The sequence below is a fragment of the Solanum pennellii genome, chromosome 11 (assembly GCF_001406875.1).
Source record: "Solanum pennellii chromosome 11, SPENNV200".
NCBI lineage: Eukaryota > Viridiplantae > Streptophyta > Magnoliopsida > Solanales > Solanaceae > Solanum > Solanum pennellii.
In genome coordinates, this window is record NC_028647.1 from 5,588,428 (window position 1) to 5,608,798 (window position 20,371).

A 20,371-nucleotide genomic window follows, 5' to 3' on the forward strand; every position below is an offset into this window, starting at 1 on the left:
CCCCACCACCACCAACCCAGGCGTCTTCTCCACCCCCATTAAAGCGTCCATCCTCTTTACCCCCACCCACCTCAACTTCAACCCGTTTTCACTATATTATCTTTTCAAGAAACACTTTAATTTCAAAAGAATTTAATTACATTTAAAAAATTAGTTTATAAAAGCACACTTTTCCTCTTCTTTACTTCTAAAATATCAGTTATAACTAACAATGGAAGAATTTTTTTATTTTTTTTGTCTTTCTCGTATGTGCAGAGGATTCAAATATGTGAACACGAAAAAGAGTAATTATTTTGTGGCGCTGAAATTTAATTGTTGGATATAAAGAAACAAAATGAAAAGAAGATAATGGTTGTGGTGATTTTTAGATCTGAAAAATTAAAAATTATTTTGATTTTAATAAGATTAATGGCGATGTTGCAGGAACGTGGGTTGATGGTGTTTAGTGGATGAGATAATCACAAAGATTGAGGAAGAAGATGAACAGTGTTTTATAAAAAAAATTTGGCTTGAAAAAAAGCTCCTCACGCGCTGACTTTGAGTGTATTACACTCACCATATCATGTCAACGAAAAGTGTCAACATGACACAACGAGATCCTACACAAGGGGTTTGAAATAAACATCATCCAGTTGAGGTGTCTAAGTGAAATTTCGTGCCAAGTTTAAGGGGTCACTGATGTGTTAGGCTATATATATATATATATATATATATATATATATATATATCATATCGACTGAGCAACATTAGTCGTGGCCTTGGTCTAGACAAAAGCTATATATATATAGTTTTAGTTTTTGGACGACAGGGGCATCAATGTCCCGAAAATATGACAGATGGTATTTGCATACCATTTACGATAGTTTGAAGGTATATTTTTCCTTTAATAAATGTTGAGTCGATGAATAAGATTACGACACGTGTATATCCTTTAATATAAAGGCTATATATGATCCAGTTTTTGAATGATAGGGCACCTATGTCCCAAAATTATGTCGGAGGATATCTGCATACCATTTACAATAGTTCGAAGGTATATTTGTCTTTTTCAAATTTAAAATTATTGTGATAATTGAATATGAAAGGGTATGTGTTCCACCTTTTCCTAGTTTATCGAGTCTACCTACCTCTACTCTCCTTACACCCATTGTAATTAACCTATCACTCCTCTAACTATGATATTTGAGCATATTCTCTTCACAAAATTGAATCATCTCAATTTCACAATTCGCAATGTTGTCCATTGTGAAGTTCACTCTTACTTTATCTCGTATAATTTCGTTTCTGATCTCATTACTCATAGTATTTCACACATTCATCTCAACATCCTCTTGTTTATTGAACCGAGCAATATTTTGTCTCATACAATATAGTTGGTTTGAACTACTACTTTATAAACCTTACCCTTAAGGTTGGGTTGGATTGTAATCCTAGCTTACATTTGGACATTGTTATGAAATCATCATTTCAAATCAATATTTACACATGTGATTGGGATCGTGCTTTTTAAGTATGAGATTTCAAATCGTCATTTCTCATTATATATATATATATACCTTTCAGGATAACTCGGTGATTTGGGCTTGGGACTTCCATGTTGGAGGTCTTAGGTTAAAAAACCTTGACAGCGAAAACAAAGGACTTGCCTTGTGGGTCAAGTTCGTCACACCAGGCTTGCCTAGTGCAGGTTACACACTTGACTCATACGTTTATATTTTGTATCTTTTTTTTTGAAAAAAAAAGACTTGTCATTTAAAATTTGCAAAAAAAGTAAGAAAAGAAAAAGAACACTTACACTCAACATGAAGAGATTTTTATGTATCATATGAAATTCTTTTTAGTATAATTAATTACTATTATCATTGTCGATAAGTGAGCTTTTATAATTGATGTGGATTTGAAAGATTTATGTATAAAAGAAACATGAAGTTATGCGATTTTTCAATGCAACGTGTTAATTATCTTTCTTCTTACCAAACACATTCTAAAAGTATAAAAATATTTTTGTAAAATCTTGTAATAGAATAAGTAAATATTTTCGTTTTATATATAATAAGAAGTAATGGATAATCTGAATAATATCAATACCAATAATATATACTAATAGAATTCAAATCTAATAAATTATATGTAGAAAGTATATTAAAATTTTGAAAAATTTTAAATTGTTTTTTTGACTAAACATAATTTTAACTCCAACTTCAACTTTAAAACTTTCGAATAGAGTGAACTATATTTTATTTTAATAGTCGCTCCAACTTCAACTTTTAAAATCCCAAATAAAGTAAATTATATTTTTGGTTTCAATGGTCAAACACACATTTAATCCTAACTCTCCGCAGATATGCTAGATTTCCGTTAATTACTGCATATATATCACATTTCATTTGTAAATTTCTAATTATATTGGTGTAATTTTAAACTTAATCAATCAAAATTTGATTAAAAACTAATTAGCATTATCCAATTAGCGACAAAGATGAGTTGCATCTGATTCATTAGAGCAAAAATAAGAATTACTATACTGCTATTTTATATGTCACTTTTTTTTTATTTTTTTCACTTGCATTAAAAAAATTTACATTGAAATGATGTGACTTTTTATCTTTTTACTCTTATATAATATTTTTTAAGTCAACTTTATTAATAAATGACAAGATTAATTAACTACTATATCAAGGGTACAATAAGCAAAATATGATAATTTAGGCCTAAATTTTATAAATGACAAGTAATGTAGTCCGGCTATTTATAGAAAGAGATGAAATATAAATAAAATTAGATGGAACGGAGAGAGTAATAATTACTTCCTCCATCCCATTTTATACGTCACCTTTTTACTAAATAATGTAACTTTACCTTTGTACTCTTATTTAATTTTTTTGAAACTCAAGTTTTTAATCAATGAGTATGAACTGATTTAGGGCCCGTTTGGATGAGCTCAACATAAGCAGCTTTAAAAAAGTACTTTTAAAAGTGCTGAAACTTATTTTAAAAATAAGCAGTTATGCGTTTGGATAAAAGTGCTGAAGTTGATATGCCAAACGTGAAAAGGGGAAGAAAGAGATGTTAGGGTTATGTGGGTAATTTGGAGAGTGTATAAAAATATTTAGGGCAAAAAGATAAAAATGTGGTCAACTTAAAACAGCTTATAAGCTAAATAAAAAAAAAGCACCCCTACCCCAGCTTTTAACTTTTGACTTAAAATAAGTTATTTTGAGTATTGTCAAACAGCTAATTAAGTCAAAAACCAGCTTTTAAATCAGTTTGACCAACTTTTAAGCTGAGCTAGACAGACTCTTATTTTGATTAATTAACTTAACCAATGAACATGAATCATTTATTTAGCTTTTCTAAGTTAGTCAAATACATATTTTCAAATCTAATAAATCATAAGGGTAAAAAATAAATAAAGAATTATACAGTAATTTATGAATTAAAACTATTTATGAAATAAAAGATGACATATAAATGAGACGGAGAAAAAGTGAATTAAATGATCCAGTCAATTGTGAATGCTTATTTATTCCGGCGAATGTCTTCTTCTTGTTCATTACGCCCATCTGCCACGAGTCATTTCTCTTTTGTGGCTATAAATATGGCCAATTAAGCACACATATACACACTACTCTATATCTACAGGAGCAAAGATGGATAATAATGTTGGTGGTTTAGGAAATGGAGGATTTCATGGTTATCACACATTCCCTTCTACACCTGGTATGCTTAAGTAAATTCTCTTTTACTTTTACAAATGACATTATATACTACATTCACATAGTGGTTCTTTGTTAATTTGGACTTCCACAATGTATCTTTCAGTATCTTCTTTGCAAATTCTGGTTTTTTTTTTTATTTCTCACTCGGTGTATCACGCTTTCAATAAAATTTTCTTCATATTCAGGGGTTGAACTCGAAACCTCTGATTAAAGATGAAGAAACACTTTCACCAATGCACCAGGTGTTCAGGGCCTATTTGAGAATCACGCTTTCAATAAAATTTTCTTCATATTCAAGGCTTGAACTCGAAACCCCTGATTAAAGATGAAGAAAACACTTTCACCAATGCACCAGGTGTTCAGGGTCTATCTGAGAATCACGCTTTCAATAAAATTTTCTTCATACTCAGAGCTTGAACTCGAAACCTCTGATTAAAGATGAAAAAAACACTTTCACCAATGCACTATAACTCATGTTAGATTATTTCTGGTTAACTTATAAGACAAAATTAAGGGAAACAAGTGGCATGCATGCAATCTTTTAATTAACCTATAACTATCTCCTCTCTACCCCTTTTCTACACGTGTGTTGTACTCCACTAAAAATGTCAATATACTTTTATCATTTGAATTTGATTTCAAATTGTTCTCGTGTTGTGGAAATTAAGCTACAGAGATGAGGATGGGAGTGCCTGTGCCTGTTCATCTTAACCAAGATTCTGAATGCACTATTCGTGAGCAAGACCGATTCATGCCAATAGCAAATGTGATGAGAATCATGCGTCGGATCCTTCCTCCCCATGCTAAGATATCTGATGACTCTAAACAGACCATCCAAGAATGTGTATCTGAGTTCATAAGCTTTGTAACTGGTGAAGCCAATGAGCGTTGCCAATGTGAGCAGCGTAAGACCATCACTGCTGAAGATTTGCTTTGGGCAATGAGCAAGCTTGGTTTTGATGATTACATTGAACCCTTGACTTTCTACTTGCATCGCTATCGTGAGATTGATGGTGGTGAGCATGGAGCCTTGACAGAGGAGTCTGCAATGTTGAAGCTTGATCCACAGTATGCAGGTTACTTTGTGTATCCACTGCCAATGGCCAACACTACTTGTATGCAAGGGGATGGGATCACTTCTCAGTGTGCTGTGGAAAGTGATGACTCTCTGTTTCTCTGCTGAAAGAATTGAGTGAGCTGTTGTTGAAATTTGAGTATGACTTGTTTATATTTTGATGCAAAATCCTTAAAACCAATCTACATCTTTGGGCCTTGTTCAATTTTCTGTAATGGATTACACAGTGCATGAAGAACACTTAGCTAGGACAGTAATCTATCAGAGAAAAAAAAAGCATATCATATGTTTGCCATCTAAAGTTTGTTGAAGCATAATACATCAAAATTATTCTTCCCAACATGTTTATGTACCCAAAAAGATTGAGGAACAAACACGAGGAAGAAACAAAGTCATACAGTGCAAAAAGAAAACTGAAGCCAAGCACCTTCTCAATAAGGTGAACTTCACTATAATTGACACAAGTTCTGGAGAACAAAGATGATACCACTGACTATTCTGATAGGATCGAGTGGAAGCTTTTGAAACTTCAACTCTCAATGCACTGTCTTTTAGACTCTTGATCATCTTTCTCTTCTTCCAGTTCAATATCACGGATTTTTTTCTCGTGATCATCTTTCCCTTCCGTATCTTCATCCTGTTCAATATCATTATCACCCTCACATCTTTTCCTCTGTGGAATCACTGCAAAGAATGAAGTTTTCCAGTCTCCTGTCTCTAAGTATTTCAGAAGTATCTCTACCACTTGATTGACTGTAAGGACCTGCACAAGAAAAATACATGTTAGACAGTGTTTTCACAATTTTCTACACAGACCATAGAGTAAACTGGCCACTAACAATTTATTGGCAAGAAAAGAGAATCTACTATTGATCATATTACCAGTATAACAACAAAAAACTGGAGAATTTAGACTTTCCATATGTTACCACCAATCATATGTTCTCTCAAGATGCAAGAGCCCCATGATACGCCTAACCTTTATCTGCCCTCTATTGAAAAACCCCGTGACTTGAGCATATTCGCGTTTAGTTCTTTGATTTGAAATATTTTGGTTTCAGAGTTTCTATACATAGATAAACAACTTTAAGGAAGCACATCTAGACTACTCAGCTCGACTCCACTGTGTCGGTTGAACACTCCAACTTACAAAATGATCATCTAGACATCTCCAATTATGTATCAATTCGGCATTTGGTGTCTATGAGACATAATGAGGACGGGTTGAAGTGTCTAGATGTACATTCTCAAAGTAATATTTAAATGTCATTTGTCAGCTAGGCCAAGATTAACCACAAATATCAGTTGATTAGCCAGCACTAGTTGTGCCAAAAGATATAAGATTCACTATTCATGCATCTGTCTGGTGGCTTCAAATTTCAATGATACACTACTGGATCAATCGTGTTGTTAAAAACAACATATATGCTCAAAATGATAAACCAAAACATTACTAGAAAGATAATGGTGCCACTAAATACATACAAGATAATTATAGGTCCAACATCTTTGTTATATTGATCAAGTTTCAAGGTAATATTGAATTATTACCATAGAACTGAATAGCTTAAAGTGGTGCATATTGAAGGAAACACAAACAAGATTCTTTTGGCTTCAAGATAAACCTAAATAGCCAGAGTGTCTCAGACTAGTATGTATGTCCTATGATCTCCCAGTGCCTCTTGATTAATTCGATCCTGAACTCTCAGTTCTAGGAAATTTCAATTACTATGAAATACCAGCAACAATTTGGAACTGACAGTTTATACATGTTATTGCTAGTGATGTGTCTTGAACCTCAGAATGCATTCATATGTTAAGCATATCGATGTTTGAACTCTATGGAGACCCTAACCCTAGTACTCTAGAAAACTGTGAGTCAATAATCCAATCTGCTGATTATTGACATCCTTTAACAAGAAAGGTCAAACACCCAACTTTATATTATCTGGAAAAAAAAGCATAGCACTTCATTGATGTCCTGCAGAAACATGGCAAAGCATTTAAAGGAAGTTCATATAGCGAGTCACGAAACAGTCTTTAGATTTTCTTCAAGCTTAGATAAAGGGAGCAGTCTCTTTAGTGTTCAGCTTCAAAACATATCGAGAGCCTTACTAGTCAGTGCTGTTTTTCAGGTGAATTAACTGAGGCACATCCTTAAATAATCGTCTTAACCAGTAAACACAATTGTCAAGCATAAAGAAGGTTGCAAGCACTAAGATATTACCTCATTAACATAGTTTACAATGCAGGGTCTGAAGGCAACATAGAGAAGTAGCTCAATGATTTATTGATTCACAATACTGAACATACCTGGGAACTAGACATCTTTAGGTAAGTTCCTATAGGGAGTTTTGCTGTTTGAATCCCTTGGTCTTCTGCTTTTTTCATGGTTAGCCCTTTCCACCGATTCCTATCCACCAACCCACCAATGATATATATATGCTTTGGATCAAGGACGTCTAGCGTTGTTTCTGAGTCTGCAGTGAGATATACAAGCCGTTCCTTCTGATCTTGGAATGCCTCAATATATGGCCGGTTCTCCTTTTCAACTACCCACTTGTCAAAACCTGGTAGTCTTTGCAACTGAGCTTGCATTTCTCCTTGACAGCCAGTCAACCAGAGGTGAGCAGGAGAACTACACCTTCCATTCACCGCATAACAGTACATGATCTGCCATAAGTCCAATAGCTTTAGCTTGTTCGCTTCGAACATGTAAGATAAAAGTGCATTTATAAAGCAGCAAGAAACAGGAAGAATTAATTCAAGTATTGTGCAACTGTCACAGAAACCCTATACAACCAAATCAACTAAAGGATATTTGGAACAAAAACAGTGACTTTAGAGTTTAGGCTTCAACAATCTAGCATCGGGAGTGTTTTAGAGTGAAATTCGACAAACTGAAACTTTAACTAAAAAAAGAAGAAATAAACCTGTTGAACGAGGCTATGGAGCTCACTAGAACTCATGAGGTGATCAAACTCGAGATCAATAACTACATTTTGGCCATTTTCTTTAGCATTAGTGAGCCTCTGCATCTTCTTTCCTTTTTCATCAGAGCGTTGGTCCATTCTCTCTTTCCTTAAGCACTTCCTCGACTCTATCAACTGTTGTTTCTCCTCTTCGGTGGCGCTGGCCAGCTTCTCCTCCCATTCCTTACGCTTGCGCTCCCCTTCTCTCTTCTTCTGCTCTTTCAGCAATGCCTTTTTCTCCGCCTTTTTGACCTCGTATCGTTGCTGCTTCAACAGTTTCTTCTGTGCGTTCTTCGACAGCGGTGGACATGGCTGCTGCTGCTGCTGTTCGACTTCCACTACCACTTCTTCTTCATCTGCCATTGTTTTCCCTTCTTCCATTGCAGAAGAATGTTTTGCTCAACATTGGGGCTTTAGCACACAGGAAGGCTCTCAAACTTTGGGCCTCCACTGTTTCACTCCTGACCCGGCCCATTTCTTTTTTCTTTGGAAACTACTTAACATATTTTTTTTTATTTTTTTTAATAATATGACTAGTTTATGAAAAGACACAAATATTATCTTTTACTAATTTGGTGAATATAAATGATAGAGTAGGAATTGATTTGATGCATATATATAAGAGATGAGGGAGTAATATCTTTTTGGTTTTTCATAATAAAAGTACTTCTCTTTCGGCTATATATGAAAATGTTTAAAGCAATTTAATATAGAAAAAGACAAAATTGGGTTATGTATGTTTCATAATCACTATTTTCAATATGTTTGATTTTAGAACGAGATAAATGCATTAAAAATGTGTAATTGCACATAAGTGAAACCATATAATAGTCGACATACAAGTAAAAATTGAAGTTAATATCTTAAAAGATCACTCAACTTTAGGAATTGATCTAGCAAAGTCATTAAAATTTGTTTTGTATCAAAAAATTCATTCAACTTGGATTTTTATATCAATAAAAATCACTCAATTTTAGGAATTGATCTAACAAGATCATTAAAGTTTGTTGGGTATCTAAAAAATCACTCAACTTAGATTTTTATATCAATAAAATCACTCAACTTAGACATTTGTGTTAGTAAAATCATTAAACAAAATATATCATTATTATTTTATTTTATTTTTTTGTATAAAATAGACCCTACAAATAAATAAAATTAAGAAAACTAATTTAATTTTTTTTATGGGAAATTTTTGCATTGTTAAAAGAAAAGCTGTCAGTTATAACATATTTAGAAAGTTAATTGAGGTCACAATTCTAAATATTATTTTAGTATTCTTATTCTCTAATGAATCCTAATTAGATTTGTGAATAAAAATTTCATCGATAATTTATTTGTGCTAATTCTCAAAAGCATACACTAGTGGACCAATAAATAGAACTCCTAATTATTTCTTTTTATTTAATAATTAGCATATTAAGATAAAAGTATTTGTTTCACTAGAGAAGTTTTCCATAAAAAAAATAAATTAGTTTTCTTAATTTTATTTAATTGTAGGGTCTATTTTATATGAAACAAACAAAAATAATGATAAATTTTGTTTAATGATTTTACTAACACAAATGTATAAGTTGAGTGATTTTATTGATATAAAAATCTAAGTTGAGTGATTTTTTGGATACCCAACAAACTTTAATGACTTTGTTAGATCAATTCTAAAGTTGAGTGATTTTATTGATATAAAAATCTAAGTTAAGTGATTTTTTTGATACAAAACAAACTTTAATGACTTTGCTAGATCAATTCCTAAAATTGAGTGATCTTTTAAGATATTAACTCGTAAAAATTGTCATAACTTTTACACTGTTACATAATTACGTGTGAGAATAAAAACGGAGTTATGATATATTTATGGTCTACGAGCATGAAAATATAGTTGTGAATGGTATTAGCAAACAAATGACTCAAAATAACATTGTTGGTTCGTCTGATCGGTCATATGATTAAGAACTGCAAGTTCACTGTCAGAAGATTGTTCATACCATGTAGGAGAATTATATTAAATACCAGTACACTACAATTTATGTTCAATTAATATTTTTTATTGAATTAAAGTTTGATCAATTAAAGTATGATGGAATAGTTAATCAAGTAGAGATCAAATATCTTTGTAATAATTTTATAAATTTTTGTTTATCTGATAAGATTAAATAATCAATTAGGGTTATTTTAATAATTTACAATTTATGAGATTCTTATGTTTATGAAAAAATATATAACATAAAAAATTTGTATCGCATGTCCAAACAATACTTTAATTTCATCTTATGATTTCATATTGTGATATCATATCAAAATTTCCACATCGCATGACCAAACGGTCCTTGAAGAATAAGAAATTAAAAGAAATGAAAGAATGTGGATAATGATCCTATTCAATGGATTTTTTCTTTCATGTTTAGTCCCCTTCATGTCTCTTACACTTGACTATTTTTTAATCTTCTACTCTAGTTTTTGATTATGTGCACAGTTATTTGTAATTATGTCCATAATAAAATAAAAATGCATTATGTCATGTCCAATCAACGCTTCAATTTTTTTTCGGCCCACCTCTGCCTTTTTCAACTCTCGATATCGTTAATTCCTCACAACTCCTTCCTGTCTCATCCACCGCAACTCATGTCACATACATAAATTATCCCAATTTCATTTCACTCGTCTTGCCCTTTGACCAAGACAAACATACCATCATAAACTCTAGCGAGAATATTAACGAATAAAAAAAATTAATCGCGTATAATACAAGCAAAAATAATTCTTAATTGTTCTTTCTATTCATTACAACAAATACACGCCTTTGAATCATCTACTGATGATAAAAGGTACTATCCTCACCATCAACCCTTAATAGAGTTAGTAGACTAAGATAAAAACTTTTCCGATAACTATTGAAAACAGAAAGCACTAAATACTATTTTGATATTTACCTAGAATCTTCCTACTCTCATTAGTTGCGTAAAATATCCTCTCTTGTTCAGAATGTATATATAGGTATTTATTATGAAAATTGACATGACACAATTCTAGCCTTGCTTTTCTTTATTCCGAACCACCTTTTTTTCAAATTATTTAAAAATTTATGTTCAAACGCTAGCTAAAATAGAAGTTTAGTGGAAGATATGGAAATAAGGTTAAATAGAGGGACATGTAAAGAAAGAAACTTAAAGGAGTAAATCTGGGGATAAATATGTGCTGAAGTGAAGAGCTCTGAAGTAAATTTCCTTTCTCTCTCTCTCTCTCTTGTCGAAACAAAAAGCCTACCTTACACCTTCGGAGCTAAATGTCCTAAAACTCTCTGTTGGAACAGAAAACGACAGAGACTATGGCTTCGAAGCTCCAACTTCAGCTCAAGGAGCTCGGATCCAAGCTTGAAAACCCTCCTACTAGTAAAGACTCACTTATCAAACTCTTAAAGGTTCGTTAAGAAATTCTTTAATTCTTCGAAACAAACTTGTTTTGAATTCAATTATTCACATTGAATGCACTGCTTCCACTTGTGTTGTGGTTTTTTCGCTTGATGAGTTGAAGCTCATGCAGTATTGGTTGTTGTTTCAGTTGAATTAGGGTTAGTTGTACAGATTCCTGTTTTTTCCCTTTCTGAAAGTGGGTAAAATTGGATAAAGCTTTATTTTTTTTTCTTTTACTTTTTGATATAATGGGAAATTTTGGTCTTTTTAGTTTCTTCATGCGGTTTTATTTACCATTCTTCATGCCTTTTTGGTCTTTCCCACTTCCTCAATTTAGGGAAAATTTCCATTAAGTGAATTAACAAACTGAAGAATGTGAAGAATCCAACTATAAAGGTTTCAACTTTAGGTTGCAGATGAGTTTAATTTGCTGAATTAGAGCTTAAATGGGTTACCTTGGCTTCTCCCCCTTTCTTAGGAATAGACAAGCGTGTGTATACCCTATGCTGTTTTTTGTTTCTTCTTCATACACTCTGCTGGATGAATAGCTATATATTATGTGGTCAGTTCGCCCAATAGAAACATCATATGTATATATTTTTTGTGTGTAAACAATGATCTCTTTTTAAAGATGCATCTTTCCCATGCATACACAGGGCTAAGAAGTTTGTATTCGGAAATGCTGGAATTATTTTGTCACCCCCTGCTATAGTACTTCTAGGATAGACACAGTTTAATGTAGCTTGATTTTAACTTCAAACCAAAATAAGGCATCTTAGTACATATTAGTCTCACTTTTTATTAGGGAAACTTGGCGATTGACAATTGAAAAGAATGCAGAGAAACTTCTTCTTTAGTTGTTAATTGATTTGTATTTAAAATCAAAACTGGTGATGCGAAACGATGTGGCTCTTGGCAGTTACGCCAATCTAGCAACTTAATGCAGAGAAGAAATGTTATGTCATGTTGCTAGTCTCTCAAAATTTCCTGATTTTGGTGTTAGCAATAATTTAAAGTAAAATTCTGTTTGCTTGAGAAGTATCTGGTTTTGACCAAAGCAGCTCTCGCTAAATATGTGGAACTCTTCAAAGACGGATGCATTTAATGGCTACTGTACAAAGAGTTCATCTGGATGAGCTTAGAGTGATGTAAGTTGTAATTTCAGGAGGTTCTGATAGGTCTTTAGCGAGTGCTTTGGTCAGTTGCAGTTAAATCAATCAATCTACTAAGTTTCAGTCCTGAACTACTGGGGTCTGCCGTATGAATCCGTGTATCCATCAATTTATTCCAGCATTTTGTATTTTTTTTATGCCATACCTTGTTTTTTTTCTAAATGTAGAGACTCTCTGTAATTCACACTTAACCCTGCCCAGATGTGCAAGTCTCTTACTGTGATAATTCCTGCAAACACCATTTTAATTTAAGGAATAACATAAAAAGTATACTCGACTTAAAGTAGGTTGTAATGGTGTATATGTACCTATCCATGCATGGGTGTGTGCTCCATGTTATTTGAAGCTGATAATTACCAAATCTGTCCTGCAAATTTCAGCGCCTTCTTTGTTCTACTAGGGATCTTCTAAAGCAAAATAGCAAAGGAATGTTGTACATTGGGCATGGTTAATGGTCAATTTGGTCGATATCTTTGCTTGGATTGATTTTTAGAGTAGATCGGCCTCTTTAGTTTTCTGTTTGCTATGGCCTTCTTTGTTATCTCCATCCTGGTGTATGCTGCCCAGTTTTGGAGCATGATTAATCCCGATTCGTGTATGTTCCACTTCGCGAGTAAGCTTTCCCTACTAGAGGCGGCTCCATTTTTAATGATCGAACTGAAACCTTTGGCTAAGATGTAGGAGTACATTGGAGATAGTAATTCTGTTTGGTATGTCCTTATTTTCCACTTCTGTGGAAATTGACTGGCGAAATTATGTTTCTTGATTAATGCGTGCTTATTGATGCATGACTGAGTTGACCAGGTACAATAATCACAATAAGGTGACACTCTTTCTTGATCTTTAAACAATGTGACACTCTTGATTCTTGCAAATCGAATAAGTAAAGAAATTTCATCTTCCACCTTTTTTGTGCCCTTGAAACCTTCTTAATTTAAACATTTTGTACACTTTGCTTGCTGCTACTTTTCTAGTTATAGGTCTTTTTGAACACCATACTAACGGTTATGCTGCATCAAAGTGTTACTCTGTTGATGATCTTATCTCAACTTTGAGCTAACTGTAGTTTGTCTGTTCTTGTCTTGGTATTCAGTTTCTTGAGAAAGAGTCAATGAGCAATCAACCTTTTGAGGTTTTGTTTCTTTTGGGTCTTTCTGGTGTTTTCTTCTTTGGGTCAGTTGCAAGTTTATGTGTGCTTGTAATTGTCGTCGTCGTCTTTGGTCTCTGTATCTTCTTTTTGGAATCTTGTATTGGGCACTTCTCTTGAGTGCTATTCCTTGTAAACCTCTATGTATCCAGCACATCTTTTCCCTTTTTTTGGGGATGTCCTTGAAGGGATGTATCCAGTTCAGTTTTTAGATCTTACTTGGTTTAACTTGTTTTCTTTTTGTACGATTGGCTATGATGGTTTTACTTGTACTTCTAAAAAGAGATACTGGATAATTGTCTATTGCATATGAGCTTCAAAGAGGTAGTTTTCTATTCTCAAACTGCTTTCATTACCTCCTGATCGCTTTGTGTTATCACACACTTGAGATTCAGTTATGTGCTTGACCTTTCCGTTGCAGTAGTGTTTGATTGAATCTATCACAAATTTGTAATGTATTGATTGAATTTTTCACAAGCAGCAAGGTTCCACATTTCTTTCTGAGTTGGAGCAGTCGCCGCCAAAAGCTATGTTGGAAGCCATGCAGCCCTTACAATCTGCTATAGTTAAACCAGAACTCCTAAAGCATCAAGATAGGGAGGTTAAGCTTCTTGTTGCCACCTGTATCTGTGAGATAACAAGAATTACTGCACCTGAAGCACCGTATAGTGATGATGTTCTAAAGGTAATAAGTAATGGCAGAGACTCGATGACGCATTTATGTGCCCTTGATTTTCCCATGCAGCAACTAAAAACCTGGTTTGTGCTTTGATTTGAGTCAGGACATCTTCCATTTGATTGTGAGCACTTTCAGCGGCTTAGGTGATATAAATAGTCCATCCTTCGGAAGAAGAGTTGTCATCTTAGAAACTCTAGCAAGGTACAGATCATGTGTTGTAATGCTGGATCTCGAGTGTGATGATCTTATCAATGAAATGTTCCAGACTTTTCTCAATGTTGTCAGGTGAGCTTTATCTTGTACTGAAGGTCCCATCAGTAAATATTGTGGCAGATATGTCACCTACTAGTGCTGCTGCATTCTCTTGCCTTTTCGAAGAAGTTAGCACTATGGCTAGAAGTTTTAATTCTTTATTCTGTTTAAAAGAAAATGTCACAAATTTCTCGTCTTTGATGACATTTAGTATCTCTTTTAAATAGATAAGTAATTTTTTTTTCTTGGAGAAGGTAACTTTGTGTATATTGACTAGGACAGTACAAATATTACATCCTCAAAAAAAATAATATCATTTACATAACTAAATAAGATACTAAATTTCATCAAAGACCAGAAGTTATTGATCCTGGATACAAGCAGAATTCCGATGAGCTGGGAATATACATTAAAATATGGGACTCTACGAAAGACACCTATTCTTCTATACAAATAGGGATCTCATTGGTGTGTCAAAAAGAAAAAAAAACACAAGCTATTTGAAATGTACAAAGTCCATTTCAATCCGTCATGTTCCTCTGTTTCTCTCTTCTCATACTATCCACATTAGGGTCAAAGGGGCAACCTCCCATGCCTGGTCTTCTTTTCCTGCTTTAAATATCCAGCTTTGCGACTCCTCTCTTCTTATACCATGTATCACCCAATGTGATCTGAAACAGTACAAATCCACCCACCACAGACCTGACGCCACCTTACAATGCAAATGACATTTAATATATGGCAAATAATGTTAATGCTGTCAATTAGTCAACTTGGGGCTAATATTCTCCGTGATATGATCATCCATCTCTCCTGATATGTATAATAGCTTATGTTTTTTCCACTCTCCTCCAGTTATGAACTCTTTCACTTCAATGATTTCGTCTCCCATTTTGTCACAATGTTTGATCAACTTCTTCCAGTCTTTTTGCTTTGTGAAAGCCATATTGAACTGTTTTTTTGGCGAAGAGCAATGGATAAAGCTTTTTTTTTTTCCTGCTTTATCCCCAATTCTAAGCTATGTTGCTTGGACTCTTCAAAAATGCCACTGGGTGTCGGATCCTCCAAAAGTAGTGCATTTTTTGGAGGATCTGACACTGTTGCAGCTGCATTTTTGGAGAGTCCGAGCAACATAGTTTCTAAGTGTTTCTCAGCCTGTTATATCAACAAAAATAATCTAGTGTGACTGACTAATGTGAGAAAATTGAAGGTAAAACAAGGTATGTGTTACTGCATACTTAAATGTGGTGTACTTAATTAAGGTATATGATATAAACATTCATCTTGATGAAGGTATGAAAATATATGTAGTGAAACGAAATTTTATCTCAAAATTTAAAAATGTAGCTACTGTTGCTCCTGGATTATTGTTGCTTCGTCTCCCTTGGACCCTCCCTAATTCAATAATTTTCTGTCTTGTATACCACATATGCAGGGATGAGCATCAAGATAGTATTCTGACATCAATGCAAACTATTATGGTTGTTCTCATAGAAGAGAGTGAAGATATCCGGGAGGATCTTTTACACGTCATTTTGTCGGTTCTAGGTCGTCATAAGAAAGTAAGTGTTTGTGTTGCATGATTAAATGTCAACAGAAGTTTGCTTTTGTTTGGATGCTTTGTCCTGAAGAACTGGGTTTTAACACTTCCTGTCAGGATGTTTCGATAGCCGGAAGGGGGCTTGCTATGAAGGTGATAGAGCAGTGTTCAGGAAAATTGGAGCCCAGCATAAAGCAGTTTCTTGTATCTTCAATGTCTGGAGACAGCAGGCCAACAACATTTGAAATTGACTACCATGAAGTCATTTATGATATTTACCGTTGTGCTCCTCAGATCTTATCAGGAGTTGTTCCCTACATCACAGGAGAACTACTGGTACATTAATTTCTTCATCCCATCTCTGTTATTACATCATTTTATTTTCTAATGAAAATCATGTTAATTTGTGCTTTAGTTTTCAAATATGTCTTGACAACATTTTTTCGATTATTGAAATTTACTTGACTTTATTGTTCTATCTTCTTTGCCTGGTTGGACCTTTAATGTAGCTGGTGTAGTTTAATGGAATATAGCCATTAGTTTATTTGCTATAGAATATCTGAAGATATCAGTCTTGAAGTAGTTGATCAACTCAAGATATGTGCCTAGAGTCATTTTTTCTTCATTTATATAGGTGATCTTTTCTTCCTTTCTTACTTCTGATGATCTAATGTACAAGCTTGAATGTGACAGACAGATCAGTTAGATGTGCGATTAAAAGCTGTGCACTTAGTTGGGGATCTTTTTGCTCTATCGGAATCTGCTATCTCTGAGGCATTTCATCCGATTTTCTTGGAATTTTTGAAGAGACTTACTGATAGAATAGTTGAGGTCAGAATGTCTGTCCTTGAACATGTCAAGGGATGTCTGCTGTCAAATCCATTTAGACAAGAAGCACCTCAGATCATCTGTAAGAATATTGGAAATCCTTCCTTCTTTCCTTCCTTCAGTCCTTTATACTTATGCATTTAGTTGGTAATCTAATATAAACATGTTCTAGCTGCCCTCCGGGACCGGCTGTTGGATTATGATGAAAATGTGCGCAAACAAGTCGTTGTCGTGCTTTGTGATGCTGCATGTAATGCCCTTACATCCATGAAGGTCGATACTATTAAGCTGGTAGCAGAGCGGATTCGGGATAAATCTGTATGTGACATGTCTAGTTTTAGGTGTCTAGTCTACTTTGACATTGATAATTAATGCATTCTTACTCCCATCTTCTGATAGCTGTATGGTCTTATGTTTTCAGCTTCTTGTTAAAAGATACACACTGGAGAGGCTAGCTGATATATACAGAATCTATTGCTTAAACTCTTCCAGTGGCTCAATTAAAGGCATCGACTATGAATGGATCCCTGGGAGGATTTTAAGATGTTTTTATGACAAAGATTTCAGGTAAGCTGCCTTGTATTGCTTTTTACGGAATGATAAACTATGATTTGATAAGTGAAAGATGGATAGATTATTTCCTTAGCTAAATGATGAGGAATCAAGTACTAAAGTATTAGGTTGTTTTCTTTGGAATCTTAAGCATTTGGAAAGTGAAGTTTCTATTGGAAACACCAACCCCAAGTTATACTGTAGTTCCTGAAGTTGGGAGTCCACATTTGTAACTTGTTACTCTAGGCACACCTTATATTGGAGTTTTGGAATCTGAAACTGCAACACAGAAATTTTACCTTTTTAAACCAGGTTCCATATATCAAGCACTCATTTAATACATTATTGACTATTGTTTTTTCTATAGGTCGGACATCGTGGAGCACATTCTATGCTCATCCTTGTTCCCTAATGAATTCTCAGTCAAGGATAAAGTTAAAAACTGGGTTAAGGTTTTCTCAAGTTTTGACAAAGTTGAGGTTAGAGCACTTGAGAAGCTGCTGGAGCAGAAACAAAGGTTTGTCATGAATGCTCGATCTTGATGTCAGGTGTTCCTGGATGTTGTTTGTGTCTTCTTTATTTCCCTCACCTTTGAAGTACAACACGAATTACATATTCATTGAGTTTTGGATAAGCTGCAGGTTGCAGCAAGAGATGAGGAGGTATCTTTCTTTAAGGCAGATGCAGCAGGTTTGTAACTCTTCCACTCTTTGTTCCCGAACAATAAATGGTTAAAAGTGAACAAAACAAGGTTAACAGAACTTCATTGTAAAATAATTGCAGGATGGCGATGCCACTGAGATTCAAAAAAAAGTTGTATTCTGCTTCCGCATTATGTCTCGTTGTTTTACTGACCCTGGGAAGGCGGAAGAGAGCTTTCAGATTCTTGATCAGTTAAAAGATGCTAATGTCTGGAGGATATTAACAGTTCTCCTTGATCCAAACAGCAACTCTATTCGAGCTTCTAGTTCTTGGGTAAGGAGAAACCTATTTTTGAATATAATGTAGGTTCTCACTTGTTTTGTCTACTGATATATTAAAGCCACTGAAATGCCTAAGTATGTATGAGTACATGACATTTTTCCTATGATGTTTCCTCATCAGGATGAACTGCTTAAGATCCTTGGTGAAAAGCATCGGCTCTACGACTTCCTGGGCACACTTTCTATGAAGTGCTCATATATACTTTTCAACAAGGAACATGTAAAAGAAATTCTCCAGGAGACTAACATACAGAAATCTGCTGGAAGCACTGATTTGATTCTGTCTTGCACACATCTTCTTGTGGTAATTTAAAACTAACTTGCTTCGTCTATATAAATGCATATTTTTTATCCTCATGTTTTCTTGGTAGACTTTATTGTAACCTATAAAGGAGAGAACTGAAATGGAAGACACTTTTGGTTGAAGCATTTAATGCCTGAAATGGGTTATATTGGTAGGCATGCCTTATAGGCTATATTATGGTATATTGTAGCAGGTAATAGTGGTGCCTTGGCATCTATGATTTTCTTGCTTTCATAACTATCACATATTCAAGAGTCTGCCTGAGTGCCCTATAAATTGTGAGCAACCCGATGCATTGCTACCTTCACATGTCACTACAAAAGTGTCTTCTCTGATTTAATCAATTATCCATGTTTCTTTTAGAATGAAATCAAATTATCCATGTTTTAGGAAGTCCATAATTCATTTCTGTGTCTTTCACTCTTTCTTCAATTCATGTCTTTCTTTGATGAACATTGCAGATTCTTGCACGTTTCTGTCCATTTCTGCTTAGTGGAATTGAGGAAGATCTGATACATCTTCTTGAAGATGATAATGAGATAATTAAAGAAGGTGTCTTGCATGTTTTGGCAAAGGCTGGTGCAGCCATCCGAGAAAAATTGGGAGATTCTTCAAGGTTCACATTTGAAGCTTTTATTCTTTAGTTCCTTGCTGCGATATACTGAAACATTATGCTTGCAACTTACAGGTCTTTAGACCTTATGCTTGAGAGGATTTGCTTGGAGGGAAGCCGGAGGCAGGCCAAGTATGCTATACATGCACTTGCTTCAATAATGAAGGATGATGGACTCAAGTCATTGTCTGTTCTATATAAGGTAGGTCATAATCTCACTATACCCATACAAATTACTGCCTATTGATTTATCCTCCTCTCGGTTCATATGTTGGTGAAATATTTGGATATCACATTACCTGTGTAATGTGCAGAGACTTGTTGATATGCTAGAAGAGAAGTCACATTTACCTGCTGTACTACAATCTCTTGGATGTGTTGCACAGACTGCTATGCCAGTCTTTGAGACAAGGGAGAAAGAGATTGAGCAGTTCATAAAGAAAAACATATTGGAGCTTAGTCACGTATGCCTCATGAATTAATGCCAAATTTTGCGACATTGTTTACCTCCTTTTTTAGCATTCATCTAAAGGCAAACTATTCTTTTCAGACATCTGAAGGTAAAGCCAAAGAAAGTTGGGAGGACCGAAGTGAGATCTGTTCAATGAAGGTCAGATTTTACTGTTTGGTTATCTCCTTTACGATTTTCAGAATTATGACTATTTTCTAAAGGATGAATTGGCATTTTCATTCAATATTGATATACAGATATTTGGAATTAAGACACTGGTCAAAAGCTATTTACCAGTGAAGGATGCTAACCTTCGATTGGGGATTGATGACTTGTTGGAAATCCTGAAAAACATACTCTCATTTGGGGAAATCTCAATTCAAATTAAGTCAAGGTACTGCTACTGTGCAGGAATTATCTGCTTTTTGGGGTTGTGTCAATAGATGGATGTGCTTTGCATAGTTTGTTACAAGGCTTTCTTTCTACAGGAGATTTGGTTTCTCTTTCTCTTATCTTTGCCATTTTGCAGTTCTGTTGATAAGGCCCATTTAAGACTTGCTGCAGCAAAAGCTATGCTTCGTCTATCAAAGCACTGGGACCACAAGATTCCTGTGGATGTCTTTTACCTTACTCTTGGGACATCAGAGGTGAGGTTTCTACCCCCCCCCCCCCCC

At 34.4% G+C, this 20,371-nt stretch overlaps 3 protein-coding genes across 6 annotated transcripts in view; 2 read left to right on the plus strand and 1 right to left on the minus strand.

Annotated features, from left to right (window-relative positions):
• The first annotated feature begins 3,525 nt into the window (after positions 1-3,525).
• Positions 3,526-5,095, plus strand: LOC107004434 (nuclear transcription factor Y subunit B-6). 2 transcript variants are annotated; one of them, XM_015202635.2, is made up of 2 exons: positions 3,526-3,720; positions 4,394-5,095. In XM_015202635.2, the coding sequence occupies exons 1-2, from the start codon at positions 3,651-3,653 to the stop codon at positions 4,900-4,902; spliced, it is 579 nt and encodes a 192-aa protein (XP_015058121.1). In that variant the 5' UTR covers positions 3,526-3,650; the 3' UTR covers positions 4,903-5,095. The 2 variants fall into 2 exon arrangements, with proteins under 2 accessions (XP_015058121.1, XP_015058120.1); XM_015202634.2 differs by having other exon boundaries at positions 3,531-3,720; positions 4,388-5,095.
• LOC107004433 (tRNA (guanine(9)-N1)-methyltransferase) lies at positions 5,056-8,175 on the minus strand. The gene is made up of 3 exons (XM_015202633.2): positions 7,728-8,175; positions 7,108-7,467; positions 5,056-5,557 (listed from the first exon to the last, which is right to left on the minus strand). The coding sequence occupies exons 1-3, from the start codon at positions 8,145-8,147 to the stop codon at positions 5,324-5,326; spliced, it is 1,014 nt and encodes a 337-aa protein (XP_015058119.1). The 5' UTR covers positions 8,148-8,175; the 3' UTR covers positions 5,056-5,323.
• A 2,796-nt stretch (positions 8,176-10,971) lies between these two features.
• Positions 10,972-20,371, plus strand: part of LOC107004432 (sister chromatid cohesion protein PDS5 homolog A) — a 23,647-nt gene continuing 14,247 nt past the window's right edge. For all 3 annotated transcript variants that reach the window (XM_027912913.1, XM_027912914.1, XM_015202630.2), the window contains exons 1-18: positions 10,972-11,184; positions 13,977-14,180; positions 14,278-14,459; positions 15,862-15,988; positions 16,084-16,302; positions 16,660-16,876; positions 16,967-17,112; positions 17,216-17,361; positions 17,714-17,863; positions 17,988-18,036; positions 18,130-18,321; positions 18,451-18,633; positions 19,095-19,249; positions 19,322-19,448; positions 19,561-19,710; positions 19,797-19,856; positions 19,955-20,091; positions 20,227-20,344. In XM_027912913.1, the coding sequence (XP_027768714.1) occupies positions 11,092-11,184; positions 13,977-14,180; positions 14,278-14,459; positions 15,862-15,988; positions 16,084-16,302; positions 16,660-16,876; positions 16,967-17,112; positions 17,216-17,361; positions 17,714-17,863; positions 17,988-18,036; positions 18,130-18,321; positions 18,451-18,633; positions 19,095-19,249; positions 19,322-19,448; positions 19,561-19,710; positions 19,797-19,856; positions 19,955-20,091; positions 20,227-20,344 (2,655 nt within the window). In that variant the 5' untranslated portion in view covers positions 10,972-11,091. The remainder of the gene's footprint in view (positions 11,185-13,976; positions 14,181-14,277; positions 14,460-15,861; positions 15,989-16,083; positions 16,303-16,659; positions 16,877-16,966; positions 17,113-17,215; positions 17,362-17,713; positions 17,864-17,987; positions 18,037-18,129; positions 18,322-18,450; positions 18,634-19,094; positions 19,250-19,321; positions 19,449-19,560; positions 19,711-19,796; positions 19,857-19,954; positions 20,092-20,226; positions 20,345-20,371) is intronic.